Here is a 26,830-nt window from a genome sequence, read left to right on the forward strand (position 1 = left end):
GAGATAAAGCGACCGTTATATAATTAATGACAGATAAATATTTGGTTGCAACAATGGCGCCTCAAGTCTGTAGCCTACTAGATTAAATGGGTGAGGGGCACTTTTCTGAGAAAAAAGTGAACCTTTTTTCCCCCTTAGATGAACAAACCTGAGACACGACACAGAACTGAAGTGAAATTGCCATTCAGAGTGAATCTGTTCCGACCAAAAGTGGTTCTCTCTACCCCCTCCCTCCCCCCCCCCCCCCCACACACACACACGCTTCACCGACTTGCCTCTGTACTGTCTGTGTTAAATCATCCTATCACACACACACACACACAGAGAGAGAGAGAGAGAGAGAGAGAGAAAGAGAGAGAGAGATTCCAACAGAAAATGGACATTGGTCATAATACATGTCTTCTATGCACGTTGATGAGAATAACAGCTGTATTAATCTTTTATGTTGTTTAAACATTCAAATTAAAAGTTTGTATTACAGTAGTGTATATTTAGGTATTCAACTGGTAAAATCATAGAATGCAAGGAACAATATTGACCGAAAAAGAAAATAAAAAGGGTTGACAAGACAAAGCTTTGCCAGCTGTTGTTCCACAGGTATCAGGCGTAAAGCATTATTTTTTGTCAAGGTCATTGCTTGAAACTCTTTTGTTTTGTGGCAAACGATCGTATATTTGGCCTTGAAGATGTACTTGTTGTGTGTGTATTACGGTATTCAATTTGTTTTATTCACAGAAAACTCACAACTAGACATTTATTGGTGCAAACAGAATAGAAAGACGGTAGTGAGGGAAGGTAACAGAATGGAATACAAATATTTGGCAGCTGTTATAGTGTGAGACGTAAATTTTTAATTTTTTATGAAGTATCTGTCCAGAAATTCTTTTGTTTGGGACTTGAAGATGTGATTGTTCTTAAGCAACGCGTGCCGCTTTACGCACTATCTACGGTAATCGTTCGATCTTTTTAATGGTGAAAATTATGAATTTTGCAGATACTAGATCTTTTAAGCTATAATATCTTAAAATTAGAACATTCCTACTGAGTGGTAGCAACAAAATTAGAAGCAGGCTGCTCTATAGTTCTATTCTTTGCACTAAAACCACCAGAAATATATTACAGAAATTAATTTTTTGTGTTTATGAAATTGTTTCTGAAAGTTTGATCATTTTCTCCCATTGAAAAGATCGAATAATTACCGTATATTGGCGCGTTATCACAGTACTGTTGTTTATATCGAATCGCATGCTAACTGGCACAAACACTACTTCTACCTACCCACCCCTTTCTTCAGAGTGGCCTTTTCCTTACTCAGCTATCCGCAACATAAAAGAGAAAGGTGAGTCTGCTGTAGGCCTAGGATAACGAGGTCTATCGATACGTTGATGCAGAATTTTAAAAAGAGGTTGACAGTAGCACTAGTTCTCGGACTCATTGAGGAGAAGCGAGTGTAGGAGCAGTGAACCCGTTTGCAGGTTATGACTAACCGGGGCTAATTACGTATCTTAAACAATACGGAATATTTGAAAAAAAAAATATTTTTGACAAAACGAAACTTCTTGTCGAAAAGAGCTCATTATCAGATATTTTTGGACAACATAGAAGAAATGGCCATTGCTGCGCTTTTGCTAATTCTTATTTTTGTTGGCTTCGGTCAAGCAGAGATTCGTAGTGCTGCCTTCAAAATGACGGCGGAGTATCGCCAGCAGGGTGGGGTGTCTCAATCGCTAGGAGGCCACTCAAGAGAGGACTGTTCCATGGTCTGCTTGGTTGATATGTCGTGTGTTGGAATAAACTACCACCAGGGTACTGGAGTATGTGAAACATATGGTAGCAGCCTGCCCGCCAAAATAGGTGGAAACGCGGCGGGTTGGGTGCATTTAGGTAAGCAAAATCTTTATGAAACTTAATGATACGTATTGTGAAGTCAATGAAAAAATAACTACATGTTCTCGTAACAGTCCCTTTTGATAAACTTAAACTAGACAATCAGGTGGTGATAAATTTATGAATAATAAAAGAACCTAAAACCGGCATACGGATTGTTAAGTTGACAAAGGGGTGGATATATGGACTGTAAGGCGCCATGATAAGGACGGGTTGTAAGGTTGGCAGACGGACTGGAGAATGTGGCAGACGACAGACAAACGGGTGGCAGGATTTGCAGACTGGTTGATAAACGGGCAAACACGGATTGAGAGACGGGAAGAGACGACAAAAAAATTTAAAAACAGGCGAGTGGGCACCTAGCGAAAAAATAAAGAAAAAGGAAACAAAAGAAAGGTGTGAATTACTTATATTGTCTTGTTATATTCCCAGCTCGTCTTGGGATAAATCTTGAAAGTTGCTACTTCATCCATGGACCGTACGGGTGTCTCGTACACCATACATTTAATGATGCAGCTGTGTGGTCATCAAGACGAATCACCGGTGCAAATGTCAGAGCTGGGCTCTGGACTGATAGGTATGTTCTATGGGAATAATGTTTGTCAACTTTCGATTTGCGATCGATTAACAGATGTGTTGTATCGATATTTTGAATCTTTTTGAACAATTATTATGGTACGCATTGGTTTCAAACTCATCTTCCCTCGTTTTCAATTGATGAGTATATTGACACTTATTGTGGTCTGTTTCAAGTAAAAGTTAGGTTCATATGTTATTCATAGTTAATCGTTGATTATTTGAATTATCACTGATTCATTTCTCATGGGCGTTTTTAAAAATTTGCTTAATGCATTTCTGACCGAGCTGTTCACTTTGTCTCGTATAAAACAAAAATGTTATTTTCTTTCTCACGTCTCTTTTGAATTATGAATTATTTGTCCAAGCTTATATTTTTTTCCACCGTCACTGTCACTGGTTTTTCCGTAGCATACAGTTTGAATATAGCGGCATCCCCGGACAGAAGGCGGGAGGTGATGGTGGTGCCCTGAATACCATGCAATTTGCTGAGGACGAATTTATTACAAGGTGAGTAACATTTGAATTTGGGAATGGGCACCTACCCCGGTAATGTAATGTTGGTAATTGATATTCTCGCAGTGAGCGAAGAGCTGGGAGTTTTCTGTAGAAGTAATTGGCTTGTTTTCATAATGTGCAACACTTACGCAGGGAGATTGAATGGGACAGAGAGAAAAGAGGTGAGAAGTAGATTGAATAAAAAGTATGAAAGAACAAAAAGTGTTCTGGTTTCTATCTCGCGTAGCAACTAACGTAGAATTCAGTACCCTAGTTACGCCTGTTCTAACGTTTAAGAGTGCATTCCCATAGAGTTAGTTCGATCCATCTAGATCGACCTAACTCCCTGGGGGTTCACGCTAAATTGCTGTCAGCCAGTGAATTACCCCCTTACAGCTTTTAGTAGGCGGGACAGACATTTAAGCCGGCTAAGCTGACAGTAATCTAGTGAGACTCCCCACAGGGATAGATCGATCTAAAATATGTGGGAATGGGGTCTAACAGGCTTAGGGGATACGATTGGGAATGATCCCTAAAGGGGATTGGGTATTTATAAGTAGGGATTGGGTATTTATAAACGAAACGGCGAATGGGGTGGGGGTATAATCAGACATGACATGAGAAGGAAAGAGGTGAACATGCAGGGTAAAATGATTTCTATGCTTTTCAAGGAAGCTGACTTGTTCCAATTACTCTTGATGTACATGTAAATGTCGCCCTAGAAAATTTTCTTCATAGGACAAAAAAAAAAGACTGTTTGTATAGATTTGCTACTGCACGACATGTCTAGTCTGACTACAGTACCCTATATTGCTTCTTTAGCCTGACTACAATACCCTATATTGCTTCTTTAGTCTGACAGCACGTATAGTACCAGATATTGCTTTGTTAGTCTTACTATAATACCCAATATTGCTTCGTTTGTAGGGTCGTCATCACTCTCCGAACTAATTACTGTCTTCAGTCGCTGACTTTCCACACCAACCTTGCGACCTACGGCCCTTATGGAGTTCCCGAAGGACGACCAGAGACTGCGGTCGACTTCTCCAGCGAAGGCAGACTGAGGTACATTTCTGGACGTTACGCAACCTCCCTTAACGCAATAGCGTTCCACGAAGAGGTCGAGTGCGGGCAGTGAATTTCGAGCTGACCATATTGTCCAACGGAAACCTAGCAATACGTGTATATACTGTAGTATTTTGCGTGTCGCGTGACTGACGTTGACTTTTCTATCAGAAGAATACACCTGCATGCTGTCGTGATATAAACGCACGCACGCACGCACACACACACACACACACACACAGAGAGAGAGAGAGAGAGAGAGAGAGAGAGATTTGTGGTCAGACAATAGTACGGTGTGTCTTGTTGTCTTTAAGAGTTTTTTAAATAAAAGAAAACAATACTAAAAGTGAAACAGACTTAATTGTCATTGGCGGACTATGCATGTGGACTTTTTATTTCCCCAAAATTTAACAGAGTTTTGGTGATAGTCAGGATAGGAGAATCAACGGCTAATGAGTCGGAGAAAATTGCCGTTAAACACAGACCTATATTGCGGAGAAATACTCACAATGACTGTAGCTTTGTTACATTGTTCTTATGTTCTCAACAGACACAATCACCAGATAGGTCTGGAGGTAGTACTCTCTACTAGGGCCGCAGACTATACTACGTATAATTTTCTCTCACAGTGCAGAAAAGTCCATTGCTTAACTGTGAATATTTAGTGCAAAAATTAGGCTGTGGCCCTAGTAGAGGTATTGATCGAGGAAGCGAAGATGCGCTGCGTAAAAAAGAAGCTGCTCCGTCTTCTTTAATTAAAGTTTAGACAAATAGGATGTTTGTTTTCCAAGATTAAAAGCAAAGGAAAATTATTGGCGCAATTTGATGATTTCGTGAACTCATATGTATTAAAGTTTACATTTGTGCACATAGGGGCGTGTAGCTGAGTGTTTCAGAGTGTTTACCGCGCAAAATCAATAATTAAATATAACCCTGCTGGTAAAAAAGGCTGTAGCACAAACAAATCAACAGATACATGTATATTAGGACGACAGGTTTCACTTAAAAACTGCGTCATCACTCCCATTCAACTCTCGATCGCCTCTGACCCCTTCACTGACACGCATCAGGTTGTTGAACAGATTTAATCTGCTGAACAGAAGCTCGCGTAATATAAAACCTTTGCTATCAGGACCCCCTAAAATACTATACAAAATTACAATGTGGGGACAACATTTTTGTAAACCACTACCAGCGCAGCCTGTGGTCGGAGAGCACGTAATACAAGTGCATACCAGAGTATGTCAAATTTCTTGCGCAATCACACACTTTCCTCTCAAATAGGCCTTTCGCGTTAACTTCTACAGCATGCCTGCCCCTCCCCCTTCGAAGGCCTCTCAGAATTTCGATCACTGCTATATACACCAATATATCCAGTATATTGCCTCGTATTCATTTTTGCTGGTACAATAAGGGAAGATAAGTCAACAATGACTCCGAGGTCATATCACGGAGGTTAAACTAATACGAGTAAAGGACTTGAACTAAAGTAGCGAGAAGGCTCCTGTTCATCTTCCCAAGGCCAACACTGGGACATAGACGAGCAGTGCCCAAATTAAACAAGAAGGCGAGGTAAGTAAAAATGGCCATTGTGATATCATATTTATGCACCGTTAACTGTCAAAGATCTTGACATTAATTATGATAGATGCCCGATATATGTAGCGTTATGATTATTGGTGGTTTTCATTGCGTTTTAAACTGTGAGGTTTTTAATAGCCTTTAATACTTCCTAACAATGAAATCCGGGTTACTGAACATTGCCCTGGGTTTTTTGATTACATGAATTCCTGAACAGACGCGAAATATCCTACTTATAATACACATAATATGCTTGATACTAGTGATTTTACACGTTCTTTTTAAATCGCGAACGGGGAGAGTTGTAGGCTAAACAAACAGAACGTTTCACATGCTGGCTTCCTCTCTAGCTGTTACGTACTGTATAAGGGGTCTGGGAGGAGAGGAGGAGGGGTCGAGAAACGTGGGAATAGGCACGTGAGTAAAAAATGTCTGGCGAAGAATCGAAACTAGTTATAGAAAAGCGAATAATGGTTAACTCAATTGGTCATTAACGTAGTTAGCAACATGTAACGTTGTTCTAGACAGACTTTAGCATACATGCGGGCACTGTATTGATTAATTGTGTTGATCTAAGCAGAGGTCGCCACCTGCTGGGAGTTAATATCGTTTGATCTGGTGAGGTTGCAAAGCTCCCTGTATAGAGACTAACATCTAATATATCCGTTTATTAGATCTTAGATAGAGAGCAGGTAATTTAGGCAGCCGTAGTATTTATGAAATAAATAAATACATAAATAAAATTCAGTGTATATAATTGTGCTCGTTTGTAAGATACGTCCCAGGCATCCTCAAACGAGCTTCAGAATAGAATTTTTTTCAAAAATCGAACTAAGAAAAAAAATATACAGATAAAATAAAGACATGTCGGTGATAACCTCTATAAATTTCATATGAAAAAAGGGACCGCCTTGCATCCTGGCTAAAATGGATCTTAGAAAAAAAACGAATAAAACGTAGGAGCTATTCATTAATGCCCACTTCCAGTCCTTGATTTATAATCTGATACGTGTTAGAAATACTGGGTGCATCGAGTGAAGAGGGGCTGCCGAGGAGAAACCGGACAGATTTGAACAGCATTTTCAAGTACCTAACCAGAATGGGCCTCTCCATATGAATCCAGCTATGTTTTTAACACCAGGCTATTTTTGAAATTTACGAGCAACTTGATCGATCCCTTATTATATAAGCAGCTGATGCTATATAAAATGGATTCTTGTCTAACCGCAGCTGTAGCCTCTAATCGCACACTGGTTAAGTAATGTACCAGTACATGTAATTTATAATGAAAAAAGGCACTCAATTGCAGAGAGCACAGACCTCCGCCAAGGAAACTGAATTCATATAATTATTGATTGATTAATCAGGGGCGGGTCCAGACCTATTTACTGACAGTCTTCCAAATATCTTTGTTGATTCATTCTCCAATTATGACCGTCTTCCAACAGAAAAAATTACAGTGTAGATACCCGTCAATGTAAACTTGAAAATCTGACCGTCTTCCGTAAGACCCAGAAGACGGCTTAAATCCGCCCCTGTTAATATATAATAATCAAGAGAGAGAGAGAGAGAGAGAGAGAGAGAGAGAGAGAAGAAAACAAAATGGTCAAATATTGGCGTAATCCTGTCTTGTTAGTCCAAGTAGTGGCAGCTGAAGCAGCTGAGTCTGTTTCGCAAGAAATACGATGAGGCTGTTTTAAAACCAAAATAAGAGGGTCCAGCTTTGCATGTCTGACAAGTTCCACTTGTGGGTCGCCAAGTAGATTGAACAAATAAGAGCAGTGGATATTTTATCGAACTGGTGAAACTTGAACTTGTAAGCCGTAATTACTCTGACCTTTGGTTTCTTTTTGTATGTAAAATCAAGCAGTACACTCAGAATACACTCGGATTAAATGTACGTGTTTTGACTTTCGTCGTCCCATAAAACACAGTCCAGGTGCTGAGATACTGAATGCCCCGGTGTTAATGTGCTTTAATAAGCCTGACGATGCACAGTATTTATAAATGACAGACTCAATCACCGGTCGACTTACGTACTTTCGGTTTGGTTTCATCCTCCCAGCCCCCCACCCCCAAACTTGACTCTGTGGTCAGTATGAGTAAACAGGTTAATTCAAATGCAATCACTCCCCCCCATCCCCTTACCTGACGCCTTGCCTCTACCCTGTTTTTAATTAATTTATTTTTTGTTGTTGTTGTTTTACTTTTAAGTTTTTTATCCATCATTGGCGTTATGTTTTTCTTCATTTTAAAATATGTACAGTATTTGTTTTACGTGCAGAGACAAATATATATATATATATATATATATATATATATATATATATATATATATATAGTTTTAATGATAAAGGGTATACATAATTGCATAATTTTCATATAACCATACTTTTATAGAGCTGATGCCCCGTAGACAGCTCAGCTGTCTTCTGGTTTTAGAAGGCACACTGCTGAGACGAGCAGCTGAACAGCAGTATGGTATCTGTTTTTAATGATGAAAGTAGGAGGGTTCCACGATGTCGCATGCCATGAAAACTCTTATTTCAACAGTTGTTCATTTCATCTCATTATCTTGTTACGTAAAAGTTACGTAAGGAATATCCGAATATAGCATTTAATGAGTTTCCATAGCGTGATCTTTTAAGATTATTAAAATACTCTAAAAACTAAAAGTCGACTACACATACATGTACACACGTTTAGACAGCATGGTTTGTTTGCCCCGTTAGCCCCGACGGTTGATTGAATACTCTACAAGCGAGTTGACCTTAGAGACCATTCCCATAGATATTTAGATCGATCTATCCCCCTGGGGAATCTCACTAGATTGCTGTCAGCTTGACCATCTTAAATGTCTGTCCCGCCTATTAAAAGCTGCAAGGGGATAATTAAATTTTGTGCGCGCTCGGTTCCCGGAAGCTGACAGCAATTAAGCGTGAACCCCCAAGGAGTTGGGTCGATCCAGATGGATCGACCCAAATCTGTGGGAACTCAGTCTTACACATCAAGTATTTAGCAAAAAGTGACCAAATTGGTAAGACATTACGTAAAGAATTTGGCGGGAGATGATCAACGCACGTGGCAGAGTTTATTCCATATAACATCTATAGAGCGTGATAGATAGACCCCGAGTCAGCGAGAGTTACCGATCTTGTATTACAAGAGTGCGCACCTGTAGCACGAGTGGATGTCGCATAACCTTCGCGTGACTAGGGGTCTGTCGGGGTATCTAACTTACACGTCAACCAATGGTTACATAAGTTGCACGCTGATGCAGAATCAAAGCGGTTCTGCTGAATTTGAAAAAAAAAAAAGGTTGCAGACAGCATTCCAGCAAACACGCAGAAAAGTGCGACATGTTTGTACGTGTAATATGCGACGTATAATATGCGACTGGCACAAGCGGCGTAATTTTTGGTCTAGAGACGTTGGCCAGACTATTGGTTGGCTATATACCCCGGTAGATTCATAACGGAAATTAAGAGCCAAGACTGCAATCCATATCCGCCATGTGCGAAATATTTTTGAAATTATTCGCAGTTATTAGCGATTAAAGTCGCATCAGCATAATATAACACTGTTTCAATTCAGTTTAAACATTCAAATATATACGTAATGGTAATATTTTGAAGTTTTAAATGTTATAGCAGTATTTCATTTCGTTTCACAAGTAGGTTTGCAAAGATTCATGCGTAATGACTGCAACCACCGTGATATCCCAGCTTGTTTTTGCTTTCTTCTTTCATTATGGTGATAGACGCTCAGTCCCAAATTAATGTTTTCAGGTGTGTTCACGGCTCAGTGCTTCGATGAGTAGCATTTGTGTGCCTTAGCGGGTTGTAACGCATGCATACAAGACATGCAGTTAATACAAGTTACACCACGTCTGAATCTTTTGTTCTCCTCCTCCACCGAGGTCTAAGGTCACTTAATTCGGTTTTAGGAGTGTTTAGGATGGAATGACAGTATTTTTCTCGGTATGTATGTCAAATAAATGTCATCACACCTCGATCGTCAGCGAGAGGTGTTCATGGCATATATCGCGAGAGGGTGACAGTGTATTAGTGTCTCACACTTAGTTTTGTTCAAGACTTGAAGCAAGCTTGATAGCTGACAGACAGCACCTGTTCCTCAAGGTAATTATTTCAGTTGTATAGGTCTGTGATATATATATGTACTCTCTTACTAAACAGACTCTTCTTCAATTTTGTAACCGACTTTAGTAGAGCCCTCCGTGATATCAGTCAGTGGTCTCTTCACCTGTATGCATAGAAGGTGTTTGTATGTAATTTTAAACTCTATCTTACCCTTGAAAGGAAGGCCGCGTAATCCTTTAATGGTCTCTCAATGATTACGCGGTTTCCTAGAGAGGGGCGAGAAACGTCCATTGTTCTCGTCAGTGAGGCTAACCAAATTCAGGGTATGTACGCACAGACAGAAAACCATGTATTGTGGGAACGTTACTAATGAAGCCACTGGTAGTACTAGTAGATATCAGTCTGTAGTCTTGAACAAGCACCTCGTTGACGAGTGAACAGTTGTCAAAAACAAAAGACCTAGGTGTGGTAGATCGACTACTGTTCATGCGTGCCGCAAAGACCAAGCCTAATTGCCCCTCAAGGTAACAAACCAATATCCGGTACTGACGGTAAGGCTCGTCATAATCAAATAAGTAGCGCGTTTCCACCCCTGTTCCTTTCATGTAGGGCCGCCATGTTTAGGTCTCGTCCTTGCTAGACCTCGGCTCTTCTCGATGTGAATGCTCTCCATGTATCAACTGGTCCAAGGCTCAAATGTGGCGGACCCTACGTGAAAGGAAGACCGCTTAATCCTGTAATGGTCTCCCCGCCTCTCACACACCTCCCCAAGCGTCTGGTCGAATGGAACCGTGATTTAATTAGTGTGCCCCTGCAGGGACGACGCGTGGTGAGGCGCGTAAGAGGCGGTGAGACCATTATAGGATTAAGCGGTCTTCCTTTCATGTCGGGTCCGCCATATTTGAGCCTTGGACCAGTTGATACTCGGATCTTCTATTCTGAATGGCCCCTATCAGATATTGCGAGACTCTCGTGTCGGATCTAACACAAGATCTAACACGTGTTATTTCCAAACTGTGTCAATATGACTGGCCACCTACGTTTGTTAGGAGGCGGTTTATAGGAATATTTTATTTTTGCGATACTGATTTAGGCTATTTATATGCCAATATATGTTTGAAAAGTTGTAATTGTCCTCAAATAAATTTAACAATAAGCTATTTATACTCTTAAAATGCTTTTAAAATCCTGGCTTGGACTGGTTTAAGTTAGGTATCTAGCCAGGAGGGGGACGGGCGATAGCAAATAACGAAAGAAAAGCGTTAAGTAAACAACACCTGCCGCAGGTAGGTACAAAAAGCTGAGTGCTTACAAAAACTTGTATTATCCGGAACTCTGTTCTTTGTGACCATGCAACCCTAATACTTTATTGAGACCATTTAAGCGTTAAATACTGACTAGCGGCTGTGTTTTCCCATCTCTGACTGATGATCGGTTGACTTTTAATCAAACTTTAACTCACAGGTAAGTCTCGTTTAATTCGCAATTATATTGTCTTCCTGATACGAAGATCACTCATTCATGTAAATCGTCTGGTTTTTGTTTCTTTGGAGCGGAAAATTCTTCTTGTTGCAAATGCCAATTGAACCGCGCTCATCTAAAAACTCGTCAAATATTTAAAAAAAGACAAATCATTGCACAGCAACCGTGGTTAGGTGCGATTCAGTTGTCAGTTGCGAACTACTTCCTGGTTTTCACAAGGTCCTTCAAGGATTCTAAAACATCGTTATAATTGCAGCACATACCATAAACACCCAAAAATGATTAGATATGGGCATGTCAGATTACATACATGCAAAAATTCCACATGACAACGATTTACTGCCTCGCACGAATTATTTTCCATTGACGCTCTTTGTTGCGCTGTCGGTCGATGCAGAATATATTTCAAAACAAATTGTTAGGAAGTTAAGCACGATTTTGCACCTTCAAGTATCAAAACACGTTTTCTTATCATGTACCTATTATTTCTACATATATTTTCTGTCCAAAATACCAAAAGAAAAAATGTTATATTACTATGTTGTTGGAAAAACTGCTTTTCTCTGAGCCCACATCTTCACTCCCGTTCACCTCCAGCTAAAAATGACCACTCAGGTTCACGTCTTACACCACTTGACGTCACATGACGTCATACTACCGGCACAATCCTGTCTCCTCCGGTATCCTCGAGCGTGAGGTGAACTTTAACATTATATGTTCATTATGCTGGCTTACGTAAAGGGTATTAGGACAGGGGCACGGATTTGGATTTAAAGATGAAGCGGCTGACAGGTTGAATTTGCTCGTCTTTTATAAACCACGCGTGTGCGCGTGACTCGGAGGTTAATGAGGAATTCCTATGGCACGTGTACGCTAGGATAGGGTAGATGTACCTGGAGACACTTCTGCAAACTTTAGTCTTTGAACGAAGACTGCTTCATTTGGATAGCCCTCTACGTGCAGTCGATTTAGCGTTAACTTTATAGGTCTGAAAGTGTTTTGCGAACTACTGTCCCGAAAGGAAATAAGACCATTTATAAAACAGCCTTATTTCCTTGTTAATTGATAGAAAAATAATGTTTTATAAAGGGTGATTTAAAACAATGCTAAAGAGGTACAATTTCGGTAAAAAAATTAATCATGAAATAATGATACAAAAAGTGCTGATTTTACATTTAATATTGCAAAGTATAAAAGACCAACGTTGAAGAAAATTAGGTGTCAAAAGTGTTGAGACAAGAAGAATGCCTTTCCATAAACTGGCTGGTGCAAACCTTTATTAATTGAAACAAAACTGAGACCAAATAATATATTGTGGTAGTGCTGTTGTATTAGTCTGTATAGAGAACTGAAACACCACGTTATAAAAAAAGTCACTCGCTGTATTACCTAACGTGCAGATCACATTACAGCTACGTACTGATTAAAAAAGACATGTTTTGAATGCTTCTGTGTTTTATCTTGGATGTTTTGAAGTCAAGATCCCGAACAGCTGTGTACCTTTCAGTGGGCTCTAAGTGAAACATAAATATTTTTTTTAACCTGCTCCATTGTGATTTATACTGTTTGTCGACAACATACCTGTTTTGACTTTCGAGATAGGAGGGGATAAGACCAGTTGGTTGTACATGTAGAAAGGTGCGGTGGAATAAGAAGTCTTGGAATAAGGTAAAATTCGGGTCACGGGTTCAAGTGTAAATGTAGTCAAGTAGTGGCAAAAAATTATATGACTTCCACATATTTTGGAGATAACTTCAGCTGGTTTCCATATATACACAAGCAACATCCTAACAAGAAAGTCAGATAACGTGGTACACGCTGTCATTTGTACATTACATTGTAAATCTGCGTACATGGTACCTGTTATTAATAGAAAAGCGAGGTAAAGAAATCTATCTTTAAAATTTAATAAGAAATGTCAATGAGTTGTAGTACAAAAGAGTCGTGAGTGTGTGGAGTTTTGGAGTTGGTTTGGGGGAGGGGGGGCTTTTAAAACGAAATATTTAGTCCTGTCTAAGTTGACCTACTCACACACGCGCGCGTGCTCGCGACGTAAATGCGCCGCGCACGTGTATTACTCAAGTTATAAATTTACGTTGAAGCTTAACTTCAATCGTAATTGACTCTACGGACCTCGACCGGGTTATTTGATAAGTGATGTGTACCTTACATGTACTGCGTTTGAAAATGTCTACTGTTCCTATTCCGCATAGTTACTTATCTTTTCGATTCTTAAAAGGATAGAACTCCTCAAATAAAAGTACCAGACGTCGATAGTTCATAATGAAAAGTACTCGAAGACATGACGTTGAAAATGACCGGCCAGTCAGTTTGAACTAAAACATGTTAAAAATGGAATAAAGCACGGAACCCGAAGGAAAATATGGGTCGAGCAATACTTTGTGAAATGCGATTTGCCGGGAAAAATCTCGAAAAGGATACCTTTAATTCTTCCTATATTGTTCTTATAATAATGGTGTAAAGTACATGATTATGTCTTTAGCAGATTTCTTGAATGAAACAATAGCTTTTAAACGATATTAAATTCTTAATGGAAAAATGCATGAAATCTGATCAAGAATGATTTCGATTTAAAGATTAAGGCACTAGTCTTAAATTCATTTAAGCACGCAAGGCTATTAAAATACGTGTATAAGCACGCCGAGAACGCTTCCGCAATTCTGATAAAACTACTGCTAGGCACACGGAACAAAAGAGCAGTTTTCTCTATCTTTAGCATTCCCTCATAATAATAATAATAACAAGCCCGTAGCCGGGGGGGGGGGGGGGGGGGGGGGGGGGGGGTTCGAAAGAACCGACCTTTTTGCTGGGAAAAGGTCCACTTTGGAAAAAATTTGATCTAGGTAAATGAACGTTTTATGGTAAAAGGTCCACTGTTTCAAAAACGAACCCCCCATTTGAAATTGCTGGCTACGGGCCTGAATAATAATAATAATAATAATAATAATAATTTATAGTCTAAAATCCAGTTAAATGTTCACTGCACTTACTAGGTTAAAATGAAAAGAATAAGATCAATGAAGTCATTAAGGGAATAGACAGCTAAAAATATTAATACAGTAAAATATATAATACAAGTTAAGGCTAAAAAAGCCAGTCAAAGAGACCATTCCCAGACCCTATCGTACTAATTTTGGATCGAGCTATCTAAAAAGGGATTCTCGCTTAATTGCAATTAACTTAAGGGGCTTAGATGTCTGTCACGTCTACAGAAGCTGAAAGGGGGGAAATTAAGACCCCATTTCCAGAGATTAGATCGATCTACTTTAGATCGACCTAACTCCCTGGGGGTTCACGCTAAATAGCTGTCAGCCGAGCGGACACGGAAGTTAATTACCTACTTACAGCTTGTAGTAGGCGGGACGGACATTTAAGCCGGATTATCTGACAGTAATCTAGAAAGACTCCCCGCGGGGATAGATCGATCTAAAAGCTCTGGGAATACAGCCTAACTATCGTTTAGCAGCTTTTGTAGGCGTCCCAGACATCTAAGCCACTTAAGTTGAAAGCAATTTAGCAAGAAACCCCGTGAAGATGGACCGATCCTGTTAGATGGATCTAGGATTGGGAACACAATCAAAGCAGCTACCAGCTGTCGCTGAACACGCTTAAGGCACGTGATGTATGTATCATTTATGAAATCTCTGACTGAAAACCTTCACCAGGATGTCAGGAACTAGTAAAACAACGTGCTGTGTAAGTGATGGAAAAGTACCGATCAATCATCTGACACTGTGCCAAGGGCCTTTCGTATGAATTCTATGGCTTCGTGAATTCTTCGCGACATGACAACTCTTTTCTCATATTAAAAAAATTGAAACTAGATGTTTCAAAAGAAGTGTAACGAAATTTAATGAAAGACGAATGAGAAATCTTGTAGCTTAAAAGGTCAAGTGAATGATTTTTTCTTTAAATGCTCTGTATAAGCCTATTTTGTAGTCTTGATGTAAAGCACAGAAAGCCAAATATTTAATCCATGGACATGTGCATTCACTTCATCTTTTCGGTAATTATTAAATACATCCCAATTTTTGTGAAGTTTGAGTGGTTGGGGTAGGTGGGGGGGGGGGGGGGGTATTAACCCAGTTAGAGGGAGGTCCCATGCATGGCCTTGGAACGTAGACTTTGTTATCTCAATCCCTCAATCCACATTGTCACCTGATTCCGGCTTAAGCATAAGTGAGTCGCCTTTAGAAAAGTACAAACATTCTCATAATGGACCGGACGTCGTTTTCGGACATTCGTTTGTTCAGCACCGCATGCAATACGTAATACATTGATGCATCACGTGACCTCTAGTTCACAAAGTGCGCTGCGGCCTGCTTCGTCCAGTGGGAAAAGCTGCGGGTTTCTAGTCAAGTTTATGTGACGAGTTTGGTAATTTTTGTTTTATTTTTCTTCAACGTTCTGTGTGTTTGGCAAGTTACCGAATGCTGTCTTCATCATTACTGTTGTACTGCACGTTGTCCTATGATAAATCAGTGACGCTGGAAGCGGTAAAGATGATATGGCTAATATAGGTTAACAGGACAACTAGTGCCGTAGGCATACCTGTGATTGATCTCTGTCTGCCAGACAATATATCAACTCCCTTGGCATTAAATTTAACTTATATACAGGACTGGTAGTCCACTGAATACATATATATGTTAAGCTACTTTCTTGTTTTCCGCTAATAAATCACCATTTTCTTTTTTTCTTTATCGCTGATATTGTAGGTACATGGAAATGATGAAACGACTATCCCGCACTGTACCCGTCTGCAGACGACAGAGTGTCTTTGGAGATGATTGGTTGGATTCCATCAGTCGTCTGCTCCACACAACAGACATTCCCCAAAAACCGCTACGTATGACGTCAAACAGGCGTACGCGTTTAACGCCAACTGCGTCTACTACGTCAGCCAACCAGCTCTCTGCTGACCTGACAACAGCCACGAAAACTAAAGAAGGTAATTTTTTCGCTGTTGTATTTTGGTTTATTTTCCGCATATTTAATTAAAGAAGTCGATACTTTAGTTTTTATTATTATATTACGGTTCAATAGAGTGGTGTCGAACACCCGGTTTTAAGACATTTTGTTTCGTAACAAAACGCTGTCAATCTTGCTACATATCTTCATCGAAGGTCGCAAACAATTTGCATATACATTTAAAAGAAATATCAAGATGTTGGATTGAAACTTATCACATAGAAAATGTTAGTTAAAACGGAAATATCTCAAGAAACTAGGTGAAATGCGTAGTGTAACTTCTTGAGAAGCTTCCTGGTGAAATGAAACCGAGACTGGTATTTGGTACATAACCTTGTAACCATGGTGAGGGCGCTTTCATGGCACAAGATATAAAGTCATATCATATATTTGTGATGAATATTTTCACACTAATTCGATTAACGATTTAAGTTGGGACGCTTATTTCCCACGTTCAGAGAGAACATTTTTTTTACAAGATCTACAAGCGTTTTGAGGCGAAACAAAAATTAATATGTTAGTCTCAAAGCTTAATACACATTCTGACATCGGTTTGAGTTTTTGGCGATTCTTGGATGCTATCTACGCATCTTTTTAAATCATCATCAATTTATTTGGTACTAAGAATTGGGCAATACTTCCACCCCTCTCCCTCACTTCTTTCGATAGATAGTATGCAAATTGTTGCATTAAATGTATTGTTCATTGACGCGTTTTTACAATTTCCTTAAAAATGATGGCAGCTTGATATTTCCGAGCTATTCAAAATACTATATGCAAAATTTTTTTGTAGACCATTTTTTAATGCCGGTTGAACTGCTTGAAAGAATTTACCCTTTTCGCCATACCGATCATGTTATTGCGGGTGCAACATCGATGAGATGTTATTCTTTTTTTTTTTCATTCTATCCTGTAAACATTACGCAACTAAATCATAGCTTTAATGTAGCACAAAAAAAATCGCCCATTTTCCCTTTAAAACGTTCCAGTTCTCTTTTTTCGTGTTACAACGCATTAACGGTTATCAGAATAGATCGTTGACATTAATGCTGGACATCATTTAAACTGCCGGACATTCCTCTCCTTAGCCCCATTCTTGTCATTTTTGTGGTCAGACCAACAACGCGACGAAAACTGGGTCAAGTGGATAATTTTATATACAGACACAGTATTGAATGCACTGTATATTTACCCTGGTATAACACATAGGCCAGTCAATAAACAACTTAGGTTGGAAAAAATTGGGACAAAGGTTTTTCAACTGATTCCGGTCCGTTGAAGGCCCAATATTGCCCCAAAAAATTTCCCCCATGAATCCCCCCATGGCAAAGTCTATTTTTGGCCAAAATCCAAAATGGCCGCCATTGAATGGGGAGGGTCACCTTAACAATTACAATCCTGTTAACACATTCCTTTTTTTCTGTCGCTAATGTTGCAGCGGATAGTATATATTGTGCAACAAGTAATTTTGCTGTAGTTTTCTGTTCTCTCGTCAAAGTAATAATCAGCAGGCAGTTTTGAAAATGTTGAGCTATAGTTTTGTTAAATGCAAAAGTTTACTCCAGTGTGTTACTGAAAAGCGTTCCTGTTTTTCTATTTGCCATTGCTTTTAGTCTTTATTTCCTTTTCTTGTCCACTGTCTGTAAAGGTGTCAGCTTTGCTGTGGATTGCATTCTGCCTTTTTTTTTCGTAATGGCTGCAATTAATTTTAAAAACAACCCATCATTAGTTGGATGCCCTATATAGCGGGTAAAAAAGTGGAAGTGCTAAATGACGGTGGATTTAAGAATCCGACCCATACACATGTAGGCATTTGGCAAAAAAAAAATGCAGTCCAATCTGACACATTGAAATGTTAAGTACAGAAACATATTGTCAATATTCAAATCATGCAATCGTTCAAACTGTATGCGTAACGATTTTGTGAGAAGTCCATGGCCATATGTAATGCTACTACGACTATTGTAAATTGCCAAACCTTAATAGGAAAGACTGGACTAACTGTTGACAACATTTAAAACACTTTTAAGACATATTTGTCACTGCAAAGAGGAAGTGCCACAAATATAAGAACTTGGATAAGAAACCGGTACAATAGTCATTATTGCATCAGTAGATACTGGCAAATGATAGGCCTACAAACTGCACTTGTACCAACAAAATATGCTTGATGTCCAATGATGAACCATACCATGCATAATATGGGAGACAACATTGTGTAAAACTTATATCTGCGCACTGTGCGTTGAGTTGTAGAGAATTTCAATAATCTCATACATGTTTCCCAGAATGAGACTCTCAGTGCAAGAACGCAATATTGGAATGGAGATATTTTCAGATGCAGCTGATTCTCGAGATTTCTCGAAGAAAATCACATGACCTTGGAGATGATAGTGCGGGGGCGACAGATCAGGGAATCAGGTTGGAATTTCCGGCCGGATTCTTATGGCCTGCTCAGCATCAACCGTAATCAATCAGTAGTCTGAAGAACTGTGATGTAATGTTGTGCATGCCACATTGTGGCGGGAAAAAGTGTTACAATGTAGAGTGCAGCACGTGTGGCTCAGAAGAAAGAAATGAATTTTTACCAAAATCCATTCGAAGAAAAATTAAACTGGGGCTTTGAAATTCGCATCACTTTGTTTTCATTGAGTGTACTGTAATATATGAGCGTCCCGGTTTCGTTCTCAGGTATTGGGGAAAATGAAGTTTAATGAATATTCGTTCTCATAAAATTTCCGTTTAATTATAAGGCACTACAAAACTCAAAATCCATTTCTATGGCAACTTCGTTACCCGCACGTCTGTACCTTTACACTGACACTGGTAGAATGCTTGTAAATATGTCTGAACTGGACATCAGCGCGCACAGTTTCAGCGGAGAACGAAAGATGCAGCTTTTGGCAAAGGGCAACTGAGTTTGCATATTTCCGGAAAAAAATGAAAAAGATCACGGCATTATTTACAGGGCAAGATAAAGAATTAAACTGTGGAAATTGTTACGAAAAAAAATAAATTTAATATTTTTTTCTTATTTAAAATGAAAATAATATAATTTCGGTCTCCTTTCTCTATGTGCGCTGTTGGCTAAGTTTGTACTGTATATGTTGCTATTTAAGTATTATCACGTGGAATGTACAACTTGCTCTGATTTCTGCTTCAGCGGACTTCGCACCTGTGCGCCTAGTCAGATTATTACAGTGTATATCAATGTTGAGAATAGTGTACTGAATATTATTATTCCTTTTATGAAAGTTAATGTTATAGATGTATGTGTGTACTTATCAAGAGGTTAGAATTGTACTAGTAGAAATTGGAAGCACGTGAAAAAGTCCGTTCGAGTATTTATCAGAGTGGCTTGCTTATTCTCCAGTATTTTTGTATGATGTTTTATACTTTGCACGTAAATTTGGTATTTAAAGACGAAATAACAATGTATTTTCATTCCAAATTTAAAACATTGTAAAATGTATATATTTTTTTTTTTATTGTTTTTTAAAAGTTAAATAGAAATACTTTTGTCAGAAATATTCATCTTCTGAATATACAAAACGAGTCTTTGGCACATTAGTACAAAGAAAAAAATCCCGAAACCTTTCGTTTCGAAAGGGTGACATATATAAGAGTTTGATTAGTGTCCTCTTCAGTTCCAGAGATACAGCCACGTGACTACAAGCTCTACAGCAAAAGTCACATTCCGGGGATTCTCAACACTTATTTGGAGAATCGGACCAATCTTGACCCACTTTCGTACGTCGCGGCAGCAAGCGTGCTGCCCATGCGCACTAACAACTACGTGGTAGAAGACCTCATTGATTGGTCCAGCGTTCCCAATGATCCCATTTTCCAGTTGGTGTTCCCACAACCAGGTTAGTCAGTTGACAGTATTTTGCAATACAATTATTATTATTATTATTATATTTTACATGTACATTCTCACGTGAAACACGTCTCTTACGAAATTCTATGCATTTAGTACAGAAGCAGTGTTCCTTTAAAACCGCACCAAAACAGCGTCAGTTACCCTCAAATCTCGGAGTAATTCCTCGTTTCAGGTATGCTGTCGGAGGAGGGTTTGGCGGACGTGCGCGACCTTCTACGACGTGGAGTGACCCGTACCGTTCTGAGAGAAACAGTGGAAAAACTAAGGTATGGTTGCAGCTGGCCCACGAACGCTTTCCAGCTTTGTGACGTCATACTAGAATCGGTGACCAAATACAGCACCCTTAAAAGTTACGCGTTGTTAAACAAGGTACAGAAAAAAAAAGACGTTTTGAAGGTTCTTCATGTACAGCGCAGGCCCTACTGAATTTTTTCTCAACATTGCAGGGCGGAGCTTAATCCACACCCAGCCAATCAGAAAACTCTAAACGTACCACGAGTCAATGGTCAAGAGCTTCCCGGCATGCAACACAAGTATCGGGAGACGGTCCTGTTCTTCCCTTCTGAAGGCCAGTTTTGCCAGGTAGGGATATATACAGCGGCTGAGTCAAGATTCGTCCCGTAAATACAGTGCATTTAGTACTAGTCTATATGAGGTGCTCCTCAATATCGTTTGAAACCATTCTCATGATTGCGAGTGTACACGTTATTTATGTTTAAAGACTTTGTCAAAAAAGTCTAAGACGTAAACATCGAAGACTGCTAACGACAGTTAATATCCCCATTTTAGTAGATTGTCAGTAAAAAGCATAATTCTTTGTCCTTGCAGAATAATTTATACCTTCTAACCAAAAAGAAGGCCTCTGTTGCCGGCAATGAGGCCAATTTTATCGTGACCTCTTTGAAGGGACTGGCTTGTCTACTGAGCTGTACTCACTAGCATTCTGAGCCGTAGCAATAGTCCGAAGGTTCAATAGTCCGAAGGTTCATTGGTCCGAATATTCACTATAGAACCTTCGGACCAATGAACCCTTGATTAAAAAATCGATGAAAATGTTACCACTTTTCGGACCAATGAACCTTCGGACCAATGAACCTTCGGACTATCGAGACGCCCCCATTAACAGCTGTTAACTATGAAAGTCGTAAGCCTGTGACCACTTTCTATAGATCTGTGAACAGAAATGTCTCAGCCCGGTTTGGATGGCGGCGTTGTGAACACATTACAACGTGACGTCAACATTACGTCATGACGTCACATGTATGCCGTCAGTTTGTCAGTACATGTGCAGGGTACTAATAAGGCTAATTTAATGTAATTTCAGGCTTTTTGCACTTACTGTTTCCGTTGGGCCCAGTTTACATCTGTGGGCAGTCAACAACAGTTTCAGAGCACTGACGGGGACCTTCTCCGGGCATACCTGCGCACGAACAAGTGTGTCAGCGATGTGTTGTTCACTGGTAAGCTGTGATAGATGTTTTGGGAGAGAGGGAAAGAGGGAGAATCAATGGCGTGAACACCTTTATGCTTTTCCAAGAACGTGCATATGCGCAAGTACACGTAGGTTCTACAAGTACATTGTATACCCGACGTGCTTGCCATCGGTGCCCAAATTTCAAGAAGGGCCTAGTCAATTATCAACCCAGTGTTTCATTTCATATACACCACTGATGGTAGAAATATCTGCACATTAATATTATAACTAAACATTCGTTAAACACACTTATGTCTGATTTCTGGCTTAATCCAGGTGGCGATCCCATGGTAATGACGGCTCGTCAATGGCAGCGGTACCTTCTTCCCCTGATCAATGACCCGACACTGGACCACGTGGCCACTGTCCGCATTGGCACCAAGTCCATCGGCTACTGGCCATACCGGTACATCTCGGATTCGGACTCCGACGACATTCTGTGGTTCGTATTGACCTTTAAGCCAGGCCCGTGGGCAGTTGGGTTCGGGGTGGGGTCGAAAGAGAAGACCTGAAAAGGTCTAAGTCAAATTTCAATCTAGGGTCTGTACCATTTTTCAAGCTTGAGGAGGGGGAAGAAAAGCCCACTTTACCGAAAAAAGAAACCCCCTTTAAAATTGCTGGCTACAAACTTATAATGCTGTTATCACCTCACGATATTTTGACCACAAAAGACAACGAGAAGACGTTACCAGTAACCTTTTACGTTTTTTTTTTCGCAAAACAGAAAAAAATTAGCTAATAAAACATGTACCACCACTAAACTAATTAATTAATTAATAAAGGAAGCGATTTTGTCATTCCTTTTAAACGAAAAATATTGTCTTTTGCGCGTTTCAGGTTGTTAGAAAGAGTGGTGAAATCGGGTAAGCATCTGGCCATCATGAGTCACTTCTCGCACCCGCGAGAGTTGAGCACTCCTGTCGCCCAGGAAGCCATTAGACGTATCCAGATGACGGGCGCGACTATCCGCGCACAGGCGCCACTGATCAGACACGTGAACGACAACCCGCAGACGTGGGCGGATATGTGGCGGTTGCAAGTAAGACTTGGAATCATCCCCTACTACATGTTCGTGGAACGAGACACGGGCGCAAAACATTACTTCGAGGTTCCGTTAGCGGAGGCTGTGAAGATCTACCAAGAGGCCTCGTCGAGCATCTCCGGTATCGGGAGAACGGTTAGGGGACCGTCGATGTCAGCGTCCCCCGGGAAATTGCACGTGCTGGGTACCGCCACGCTCCAAGGTGAGAAGGTCTTCGTGCTCAAGTTCTTACAAGGGCGGAATCCTGCCTGGACGGAGAACCCATTTTTTGCTCAGTACGATCCCAAGGCAAGCTGGCTCAGCGACCTCAGACCGGCCTTCGGGGAAAAGAAGTTTTTCTTTGAAGACGAACTTGAAGAGATAGAGCGCGCCGAGACGTCATCAGGGGCGCTGTACCCGTACCCTGAGGGTATGGAATACAAAAACATGATGCTATGAGCTCATTTCAACTCTGTGTTGGGCGCTACTCGTCAAAGTGCGACAGATGAATCTGTGTAACAACGGACTTATTTGTAAACAGGAGCAGTATGAATAAGACTGTATGAACAAAATGTAACATAATCATTATAAATAACTGCTATCACTCATGTGTGATGCCATATCATTATGCATGACAATCCTTTGTATAGCTAAAGTACTTCAACTTTGTATATTCTAGATTACATGATAAGCTCTTGTATAACTACTAGACTGAAGTTTTGTATATCCTAATTCACATGACAATTTTTTATATAGCCACCGGGCTGCAGTTTTGTCTCTGAGCTGCTTCTTTGTACATCGTAGATAACATGACGATTGTTTATATTAATAGATTCTAAGCTGCAGCTTTGTATATCCCAGATCACCTGATGAATCTTTGAATATCCTAGATCACATTTTGGTTCCTCATTCAGCTACAGGACTGCAGCCTTGTACATCCTGGATCACATGATCCTTGTATAGCTGCAGGACTGCAGCCTTGTACATCCTGGATCACATGACCCTTGTATAGCTACAGGACTGCAGCCTTGTACATCCTGGGTCACATGATCCTCGTTCAGCTACAGGACTTCAGCCTTGTACATCCTGGATCACTGCAGCTTATATACACTCGATAACAGAGTGAAACATTTTGTCCTTCTTTTCATTATTAACAGACAAACACATACTACTGTTTCCATATCATTTATATACAGTATATACATACATTAAATCATTATGGAAGGGATCTGTTCAGAGCATACCTATTGTTAATAAAACATTCCTCTCCATAATGTTGCCTTTTATTTCTTCCTTCAGACACCAAGTTCATAATTTCATTTGTCATGATTTCACACTTTCTTTTTTTTTATCCAGGGACTCATCATATGTTAGTCCAGAGTTAATTAAAAAAAAAAAAAAACTGCAAACTACGTTTTTCTCATGGCAGCCATAGTATTGATTTCCCAGATAACCGTCCGCAGCTGGTCTATTATTTCCTTCAGATGGCGATTCTTGTTTCTGATTTGCTGAAATGGTACAACAAAGGAAATGGGTCGATTTTAAGTCGATTAAACCCGGAGAAACAAGAAAAAGGTCTGGACTTACTAGAACCTGAGACAAGTTGTATTGGCCCTGATATGCAAAGTGTTCAAAGATAAAGATTTTACAAAGTGTTTTATAGAATATTCAAAGGCTAACATTAATGCCACAGGTAAAGAAAATTCCTGTTATTTACCAAGGTCAAATATTTATGAAATTTCCAACTGGTACGCTAGTAGAATATCACAAAATATGGAAATACTAGAATATCAACTTAAGCTATCTCACTGCTTTATATAGTTAATATTAATACACACACATGTAGTCACACCTAACACATCTGCTGCTACATCAATGTTTTACATACTACCACAACTTATGTTCACAACATCAAACACACTGTCACACCGCAGGTATCTCACTATTTCTTATATTGTCACAACTAACACAATACATCACACAGACATACACCCATTATCTCTCAGTCACACCTAACACAGTGTCACACTGACCTCTGCTATTTGTCACATCTTACACACAGACACCTGCTCTCTCTCTATTACACTTCACACAATGGCCTGCTTTCTCTCTCTCACACACACACACACACACACACACACACACACACACTGACCTCTGCTATCTCCCTGTGTTCTTCAGAGGAGTATCTAACTGCTTCTGTGGCATGAGCTCCACCGTCATCAACCTCTGGACCATTGATGTATGGGATCAGACTCTATAACAAATTTTACAGGAATATAATCAGATGGCAATAGACCAGGCCAAGAAAAAAAACAACTTTCCCCTGAACTTTGCCTTCACTGTAAATATTATTTCTTAATTTTTAATTGTTTTTTCAACAAAAATGAAAAATAGGAGAAAAAGAGGGAAATTCAAATCCCAGCTGGAGCTTTGTTCTAGAATCATTCTCAAGCTAGTAGATGAAATGAAAGAAATTAATTTAAATGTCAAGATTTTCACTTATGTCTATCTGATATGCCTCTGATTAAATGTCCACTGTTCATTTTAAATTAATTTCTTTTTATTTCCCTTTTATATCTCGACTCCTGACCTACCGAATAATCCCAGTTTACATGTGCACTTACTTCTGTCTGTTTGGTATCAAAATGCTGACATATTTCCTGGACTTTGTTATACATTAGGCGTAGTTTCTTAAATGAGACCTGTATGGCTTTCATGTGGTCCTCCAACTTGGCCTTCTTATCCTGGTACATCTGTACACTGTTCCCTGCTGTATTGTTAGGAAGCTGCGGAACACAATTAGCACAGTAATTATTCGCAAATTATAAACATTTCATTTATTGTATTTTTTTATTTCAAGAGCTTCGGTACTCATACCCAGGTTTTACTGAAACTGAGGCAAAAGTAAGCACACCACCTGTGCTATATTTTAGGGCAATACTTGCAACAATGAAAGCCAAGATTTGTAGTTTCTGTGAGCTCACATCATTTAAAATGCACTGTGTCTGACTCTAAGAGAGACCATGAACTGCCAGAATTGTGTATCTACCAAATGCACTTTTGGTTTGGGAGTCAAACCCACATGAACACAATATGAAATCACAGACTCTAGGGGACATGTGTCCTAAAAGACCATATAGGATTTTGGGCCAATTTCTTAAAGTACCAACCTTCAATTGGTGAAGAACTTGAAATATTTCCAGTGTTTTCTGCACTATTTCTTGCACTGTTTCCTGGCCTGTCTTGCACAGTGAGGCTGTGTTTACGTCTTTAGTTGGAGAGGCCAGCTGTGTCTGACCTTGACCTCCCCATGACCCCTGACCTTGATGCAGAGATCCCTGGTGGCTGTCACTGAACTGTTGTTGTAATGATGGTGGTGGTTGCTGATGCATCGCTGTGCCACCTGGTTGATTGTACTGTTGCTGCTGTTGTTGCCGTTGCTGTTGATACTGGTACTGCTGATATGGCCCTGGGTTTGCCATTGTGGTATTCTTAAAGCAAAGAAAACAAATGTGGCATACTGCTTCATTTATCCATTTATTTATTATTATTCATTTTTTAAATCAGTATACACTAATATACACAGCTGTACCAGTTCAGGCATCAGTATGACAAAAATGAATAAACGTATCAAAATAGGTCTCCATATATTGATTGCTATATATAACCGGGCCCCATATATAAATTTCACACACGCAGATTTCCCCTAAAATACATGTGGCACGCCCCATGTGGGATACTGATTAATTTTCATTAAAACCAACGACAGTACTGTACATGCGTACGTACGACAACTATAAATTACTGCCGTTTTATTACAGACTTCACAGGCAATAAAAACATATAGTTTGATCGAGGAACGCAGCTAAAAAAGTGGACATTTATCACTGAATGCAATACATTTTTTAGGTTTCTTAAACATATGCATCAGGTCACTGTGCTGGCACTGATGCACCGTCTTTGAATCTGGTCATTTTAAATGTAAAGTTAAAATTCAACAGAAATTATCTAGACGAAGAGAAATGCTTTCAGCTGAGAACAATGTCAAGTGATGTAGCACTTTTTATGCTTACCGCACTGAGCCGGCTCTTGGGCGATATAGCAGGCCGATCAACTTATGCTAGGAGAAATAACTACCGGGCACACACAAAGCACTTCAAACCATGGGCGCCGCCATTTTTATTCTGGCATTGAGGCTTGAACGAGAATTTGCAAATCCTCAAATGTTTTAGGGAAATACCTTGAACAATGTCTATATGTTAAATATC

General features: G+C 39.7%; 3 protein-coding genes across 11 annotated transcripts; 2 read left to right on the top strand and 1 right to left on the bottom strand.

Annotated features, from left to right (window-relative positions):
- Positions 1–1,241: 1,241 nt before the first annotated feature.
- On the top strand, positions 1,242–4,378 carry LOC106170459 (uncharacterized). The gene is made up of 5 exons (XM_013550323.2): positions 1,242–1,339; positions 1,663–1,884; positions 2,320–2,464; positions 2,875–2,973; positions 3,889–4,378. Exons 1-5 carry the CDS (start codon positions 1,246–1,248, stop codon positions 4,097–4,099), a joined length of 771 nt encoding a protein of 256 aa, XP_013405777.2. The 5' UTR covers positions 1,242–1,245; the 3' UTR covers positions 4,100–4,378.
- Positions 4,379–5,386: 1,008 nt separating this feature from the next.
- LOC106170480 (uncharacterized) lies at positions 5,387–23,833 on the top strand. 9 transcript variants are annotated; one of them, XM_013550356.2, is made up of 8 exons: positions 5,387–5,598; positions 15,929–16,161; positions 19,829–20,050; positions 20,237–20,330; positions 20,511–20,646; positions 21,389–21,524; positions 21,815–21,980; positions 22,376–23,833. In XM_013550356.2, exons 2-8 carry the CDS (start codon positions 15,933–15,935, stop codon positions 23,016–23,018), a joined length of 1,626 nt encoding a protein of 541 aa, XP_013405810.2. In that variant the 5' UTR covers positions 5,387–5,598; positions 15,929–15,932; the 3' UTR covers positions 23,019–23,833. The 9 variants fall into 9 exon arrangements, with proteins under 9 accessions (XP_013405810.2, XP_013405808.2, XP_013405812.2 ...); XM_013550354.2 differs by lacking the exon at positions 5,387–5,598 and adding an exon at positions 5,924–6,024; XM_013550358.3 differs by lacking the exon at positions 5,387–5,598 and adding an exon at positions 9,616–9,746.
- LOC106170482 (mediator of RNA polymerase II transcription subunit 30) lies at positions 23,729–26,791 on the bottom strand. Its single transcript, XM_013550365.2, has 5 exons — positions 26,636–26,791; positions 25,733–26,053; positions 25,187–25,348; positions 24,715–24,816; positions 23,729–24,067 (listed from the first exon to the last, which is right to left on the bottom strand). The coding sequence occupies exons 2-5, from the start codon at positions 26,042–26,044 to the stop codon at positions 23,969–23,971; spliced, it is 675 nt and encodes a 224-aa protein (XP_013405819.2). The 5' UTR covers positions 26,045–26,053; positions 26,636–26,791; the 3' UTR covers positions 23,729–23,968.
- Between the last annotated feature and the right edge of the window lie 39 nt (positions 26,792–26,830).

The sequence above is a fragment of the Lingula anatina genome, chromosome 8 (genome assembly GCF_051362555.1).
Source record: "Lingula anatina isolate TDL-2025a chromosome 8, LinAna3.0, whole genome shotgun sequence".
Lineage (NCBI taxonomy): Eukaryota > Metazoa > Brachiopoda > Lingulata > Lingulida > Lingulidae > Lingula > Lingula anatina.

What these genes read in the sequence shown, in the direction of transcription:
- LOC106170459 (XM_013550323.2), top strand. Translation starts at nt 1,246, where the DNA reads ATGCTAACTGGCACAAACACTACTTCTACCTACCCACCCCTTTCTTCA. An exon ending in GCTGGGCTCTGGACTGATAG is followed by an intron (nt 2,465 to 2,874) that starts GTATGTTCTATG and finishes GTTTTTCCGTAG; the next exon opens with CATACAGTTTGAATATAGCG. An exon ending in GAGGACGAATTTATTACAAG is followed by an intron (nt 2,974 to 3,888) that starts GTGAGTAACATT and finishes CTTCGTTTGTAG; the next exon opens with GGTCGTCATCACTCTCCGAA.
- LOC106170480 (XM_013550354.2), top strand. Translation starts at nt 5,939, where the DNA reads ATGCTGGCTTCCTCTCTAGCTGTTACGTACTGTATAAGGGGTCTGGGA. An exon ending in CTGAAGGCCAGTTTTGCCAG is followed by an intron (nt 20,647 to 21,388) that starts GTAGGGATATAT and finishes ATGTAATTTCAG; the next exon opens with GCTTTTTGCACTTACTGTTT. An exon ending in GACTCCGACGACATTCTGTG is followed by an intron (nt 21,981 to 22,375) that starts GTTCGTATTGAC and finishes TGCGCGTTTCAG; the next exon opens with GTTGTTAGAAAGAGTGGTGA.
- LOC106170482 (XM_013550365.2), bottom strand. Translation starts at nt 26,044, where the DNA reads ATGGCAAACCCAGGGCCATATCAGCAGTACCAGTATCAACAGCAACGG. An exon ending in TTGATACCAAACAGACAGAA is followed by an intron (nt 24,817 to 25,186) that starts GTAAGTGCACAT and finishes AATTTGTTATAG; the next exon opens with AGTCTGATCCCATACATCAA. An exon ending in AACACAGGGAGATAGCAGAG is followed by an intron (nt 24,068 to 24,714) that starts GTCAGTGTGTGT and finishes GTACCATTTCAG; the next exon opens with CAAATCAGAAACAAGAATCG.